Below are 6,136 nucleotides of genomic sequence, written 5' to 3'. Positions count from 1 at the left end.
ATCCAACCCCTGCTCCAAACGCCCCTCATGTAAAGTTACCCCGACCGACTGAGTGCACATTGAACACAGAACATTAAAGAAATCCAGATGTTTTGTATTTCCTCTTTTACAAACAGATGCAAATACTTGATATACAATGCATCAGAAAATCTTCTGCTCTCAGTTAAATAAAAATAAAAAAAGTTGATACAAAAACAAACAGAACATGAAGAAATGCCGGATTATTAATCAAAGCAAACAATCTAGGAGTGAACTTTTCTGTAATATTATTTGCGAGCATTTATTTGACCATAAAATGAAATTTCCCATTTGTGTTTCTCAGACTAGGTGAGGGATGACATGTACAGACCGACTGTACATTTAAACCCTTCCATGTCAGGCTTCACCCCACGATCCACACAAAAGGAAGAATCAGGAAAAAAATACATTTGAAGTGAGAGTGAGAATTCATCCTCATGTACAAAATACATTGTCACATCATTACACGTTTTGGAAAAACCACAAAAAAAGAGGAGACAATCAAACCCATGTATGCATCTTGTTACACCGAGAGGCACTCAGTGTGATACGCTGTGTATTATTGCAAGTATATTCTTACTGATATTTGCTACAGAGTGCAGAGACTTTGTCCTCAAATGGCGATTCTCTCATGTACATTTCATAAACACTTCACGTGGTGCAAGACCGTTTCTGCCACTGGTTTGAAGGAACCACTGTTTCAGGGATAATCTAACAAGGGGGGGGATTAACATAAGCATACCGAGACTCTGTTAAATGAAATCCGAGCACCACTTCCCTGCATCAGGTGAAGAGCTGTGCAGATACAAGAGAGGTAAATATTTAATATCTTAAAACCTGACAAACTACAGTCTTAGTGAGTGGTTTTAACAAGAAAGTAAGGGGGAGAAAACACAATAGTGCCGTTTCTGTTTGAATATCATCATCAATATTTTCCACAAACCAGAGAGGCAACCTTAAACAGCTTGTTAATTAGCGGATACTAGTTTTGCTATACGTCAGAAGGAAATAAGTGCCTTACCCCAGGACTAGCACACTGATACAGGTACTGGCTGGGTAAATGTATTATTATCATTTTAATTACTCTTATTCTTTATTTGAGTCCTAATATCAATAATACATTAATATGCCATGAAATGAATGGGCTAATTGGGCAGCCAGGCTTAGGAATCAATACTTTGTTCACAAAATTAACTTACCTAGCACCACACATCAGGGCAACACAAAATAAAGGTCAGCACACCCTGTCCCTATCAAACTAATCCTAAAGGAGGGGAGCAAACTAGAAACAGAGTTATCATACATTATGGTGGAATTGATAAACAGATAAATAGTTTCACTGGGTAGGCCTTAGTAGCAGTATTTTCCTCTTACCTATACAGACAGAAGTTACAGAGCTACCTTTATACACGTAATCAGTAATAACATTAAATATGGTGAAGAAACAGCGGAGAATGAGGGAGAGAGAAAGTGAGAAAGTAAGAGATACAGCATACAGGCCATGTCAAGTTCTTAGTTCTCCACCTGGGAACAGAACTGGTCAAATATACAGATGAAACGTAAAAACATCCACAAAGTCAACAACAAAAATAAAACAAAAACCCAAAAAATAAAGTGATAAATAAGAGGTGTATTTACATGCAGATGTTCAAAGACTATTATGCACAAAAGAATCAAAAATAATACACAGACATATATTATTGCTTGACATTCGATTATGGCTAGAAGTTGCTTTTTTTCTTTTTAAAACTATATTCTTAAACGTATTTTTAATCATTAATCCTTATCAGCTGTGCTTTAGAGAAATGAGTTCTGTTAAAAATGTGACGACTGTGCACACCGAGACTCCTGCACAACTCAAAGCGTGACATAACACTCATCTTCACAATTTATGGTCACTGCGACTCATTTTAACAATTTACAGTCCAGAAATCAGCTCAGGCTGTGGCCGCACAGCCGGAGGGAGGAGCCTGTTTTTGGGGGCCGTGTTAATTCACAGCAAACTGCAGACCTATGAATTGTTGAAGGCATTATGTCATGCTTTTTTTTTAAATATCACCTACACCTATCATGGATGGATCAAGCTCAGCATTTTCCAAAACCTTTATTTAAAAAATAAAATAAAATCAAGACCTCCTCATCCACATAACCCTGTTCCTCTGTAATTATTAAAGCCTTGTCTGGGGTTTATTTTATACACAAATACTTACACACACACACACCCACACACACACACACTCACACAAACATACTATTGCTTTGTACAAAGACAACAGAGCAGAGACAGAAGGACCAGCACATTTGACTGTATACTATACACTGATTGAATAGCACACTTAGCATCGACCCCCTTGCTTAGAGCGGGATCTCTCAAGTGAGAATATACAGAAGGACATCACTTTACAGGCCTGTGCGAAGGTGCAGTTTATACTTGGACACAAGTGTTCATGTGTTTGACGACCATTTCCCGCCACTACCGCAGCCGTATCAGTACATAAGACGATGGAAACAGAGTAATGGGGTTTTATTACTTTTTAGTTTGCGTCAGCCGTGTGAATAAAGGTCAATTCAAAAAAGGATGATGACTGCACTGTAGAGACCCGTAATTGCAACACAAGGCATATTGTGTGTTTTCTATTGTAGAACATAGTACAAGTCGCTCAGCTTTTTAAACCTGAATTAAAACAAATGTTTCACCTCATGAGAAAGGAACCTCGTACGGAATCGAACAACTTTCAAGAAAAGCACATTTTCTTTATGCGAATAAATAACAGGAAATCAGCCGAATGTCCGTCTCGCGGTTGTTTTCGGAACAGTGTGCGTCGTACTGCTTGTTCGTGACCTCCTCTCTCTATCAGTCGAGTGCTCACAAATTCACAAAAGAGCTAATTACGATGCTCTGCAACAGGCGAGAGGAAAGCGAGCTGCTTCGTCTACCTGTTTCCTCCCTGAGCATTCACACCTCCTCCTCCTCTCTGTTGCTCCTGCCGGGCCGCTCAACCTGGATTGTCTAGCAGTGGTTCCAGACCGGGTTTCTCTCTCTTTTTTTTTTCTCTGGGAGACTGAGGTTTGCTAGTCATATAGAGGGCTTGTGCATATCCAAATAGCATTGGATGAGAACAGAGATTATTACTTAGGTACAGCATATCTACTACAATCCAAAACACAAGAGATTTAGTATTGCATAAGAATATTTGGTTTTTCTAACAAAGAGGGTTAACATTTTTTTTAAAAGACCCTGATGACACCGTTTGAAACCAAATCAGATTTTTTTTTGTGTGTCACAAATATGCTGTGTGTACTCATAAAACCACGGTTTGTGAAAATGATGGGGTTTGTACTTTTATTTTATACAAATGAGATGGGATTTTTTTTACTTGGCGCTGTGTTGTTTATTTTTTTTGTGAGTGGCTGGAGGCCCCCGTTAGAGGATCAATAATGTAAAATCCTGAACAAGTCAGTGATGAATATTCAAACGTTTCCTCTCATGGAACGTTCCTGAACAAAAACATAAACAAAACCTAATGAGTACAAACAAATGTCCTCTCGAACACAAAGCACAAAAAAAAGAAAACTCTTCCCTGAGGGGTGACAGCACAAGGCATTAACACCTTGCACAAATTGCACGGCAGAGGAATGATAGTGTGCAAACAAGAACACAAAAGACAAAGAACTGGATCCTATGTTACGGTTGGTGACGGATGTGTTAACATGCTTTGTTGGGTTTCTAAAGGGATATAATATTTAAATTTTTTCTTTTTTTAATTCTTTTTCTTTTCCTGTTTTTCCTTTTTTCAACGATATTTCTCGACGCCGCTACTGAGATTGCTGGAATGTCTTAGGAATCAATTCTACGTTACAGACAAGTAGACTGGAAAGCAGAAGCAACGACTACTGTTTGGCACATCCAGGTTTTTTTTTTTTTTTCTACTACGTTACTAACCACACTGACAAGAAAGACACACTCAACGAAACAGAAGCACAACAACAAAGCATTCTGAAAATAGCACTTGTCCTAACATGTTTATGTTTCTCCCCTAATCGTACAAACAACAGCTAGTCTAATTATTGCAGGAATATAGTTAAGTGCTACCTGACTTCTTTTTCTCTCCCTCGCTCTTTCTCGTGGGTTCGTTAACCAAAACATGTTACAAAAATAGAAGCTTTACTACCAGACAAGGCTTTGAATATTCACTTTCCCTTCCCTGTTTTCCTCTGTGTCCTGTTGTGGCGTTGCCGGGCCGAGGCTGCGGCAAGGAGGCGGATAGAGACACTCGAAAATAAAGATAAAAAAACCCACAAAATATTTTGAGAGAGACTCATAAATGTGCTTTTAGGTTAGAAGATGTGTTTCTCAATAGGCTGGTAACTAGCATGCTGTATCTTTCCCCTCCACTAGATGGAACAATTGGATTACCATCAATGCGTGATCATCCCAGTCCAGCCACATATTCAAGATTGATTTGTTACACGTGACTGAGATTTTCTTCACTAGGTAAATTATATTTTTTCACCATAAACTACCGAATGAAATATGAGGAGTATATGTGAATATGAGAGTGAGCTCTGTTTTCTTGAATTTTACAAGGGTTCAAACAAATGCCGTTCAGTCAAAGTGTTGGTGACACAGAACGGGTTTGTTGGCTGTTATCGTATGTGTGCATGTCACAGAGCTCCACTGCTCTCGCTACCTCGGAGCGAGCCGGTGATTTGAGTGTCTCCACGCCGCCTCCTCCCACACGCCTCTTTGCCGGCCCGCGAGCCGCCACGCCAGCCCCCCCGACACGCAGCCCTAACAATTCCACACCAGAATCAGCTGTTGCTCCCAGGACTAGCCTCTGTGACCATGGTTCAACTTGTATTTCTTGTGCACATGCAACACATCACTAGGTAAATATACACGTCTTAAATTAAAGAAAGGTGTAAATAAAAGTGCCTTATCAATTCAACAATTAAGAATGGTCTAACTACTAATATCATACATGTTATTTAAAATAGATTCTATAAACATTACTTTTTTCTGTATAGTAAGTACTTATGACCATATACCCTGTAGTACATTATAAAACAGGTGGAATGGACCCTTTTCATTGTGTTGGTGCCCCTCGCTTCTCCTGGGCACCTGTCCAGAGAAGGATTAATAGCAGATGGCCTTACATGATTTCACTATGCAACAATGGTGGATGGAGTCTTTGACAGCTAAAATCATTGTGGTTTCATTAGAATTACCAGAATTCTATGTTTCTCTTTTTTTCTTCTTTTTTAAACGATTGTCCGTAGAGAGTTGCCGAGTGCATCACCATGCCGACGGAGCCTCCCCCTAAAGTTGCTGTGAGTTTTCATTCCAAGCACTGCGTTCAAAAAAAGACACCAATCAACGCCAGAGAAACATGGCTGAACTTGACCAAAGTGTGCGCATTTGTCAGGCATGTGTTCAAGGATGAAAAGAGAAAGAACAAATTCTGAAGCAGTTTTGGGAGTGTGATCTGAAAAATAATACTGATGTTGATTCGTTAACCTTCGTCTCTGTTTGAGATGTCTTCAGCTGTTTTAGCGTCAATACTGGCTCCTTAATTGTTTCTATGTTTACAAGTCAGATTCACCATTGTAATGCAATAAATATTGGTGGAAATGAAGGGGTCTTGAGTTCCATGTTAGAAATGTGCATAAAAAGGTCAAATTCAACCAGACAAAACTTATTTGTGCCCATCTTCTCTTCATGTCCCACGGGGTGTCGGGTCCAACTGTAGTCTTCCACAGAGAACTAAATTCAATAAAGTAAACCTTGAGAATCAACTCCCTAAAAGCCCTCCCCTCCAATGTAAAAGAAGAAGTTGAACAGCGTGCCGTCTGTCCACTCTGGTTTGTGCAGGGCACCGATAAAGTGTCTCAGATTCCTCCTCCACATTCCCCTACGGTGGGCACACTGGCACCTGGCAGGGCTGCTACCCGTCAACGGGCATGGACTGCTCAAAGTCTGATCCGAACAACTCCTTGTATAAGGGGGGGAAGTGGGCACGCACAATGTCTGGGTATATTGCTTTGAAAGCTGTGAGCTTCTCTGTATGCCTGCTGCACAGCGCTCGCAGTGTCGACACTTTGCATATCAACTGTGGAG

The 6,136-nt window shown here is 40.0% G+C and overlaps 1 protein-coding gene across 1 annotated transcript in view; it reads right to left on the bottom strand.

The window, feature by feature from the left end:
* Window positions 1-266: 266 nt before the first annotated feature.
* roraa (RAR-related orphan receptor A, paralog a) overlaps window positions 267-6,136 on the bottom strand; it is a 171,770-nt gene continuing 165,900 nt past the window's right edge. Inside the window, exon 11 of the mRNA XM_061076896.1 lies at window positions 267-6,128. Within this exon, the coding sequence (XP_060932879.1) occupies window positions 5,964-6,128 (165 nt within the window). The 3' untranslated portion in view covers window positions 267-5,963. The remainder of the gene's footprint in view (window positions 6,129-6,136) is intronic.

Source organism: Limanda limanda, chromosome 8 (genome assembly GCF_963576545.1).
Source record: "Limanda limanda chromosome 8, fLimLim1.1, whole genome shotgun sequence".
NCBI classification, from domain to species: Eukaryota; Metazoa; Chordata; class Actinopteri; order Pleuronectiformes; family Pleuronectidae; genus Limanda; species Limanda limanda.
Note: the sequence above shows the minus strand (reverse complement) of the source record. Positions and strands in the feature narration are given on the sequence as shown.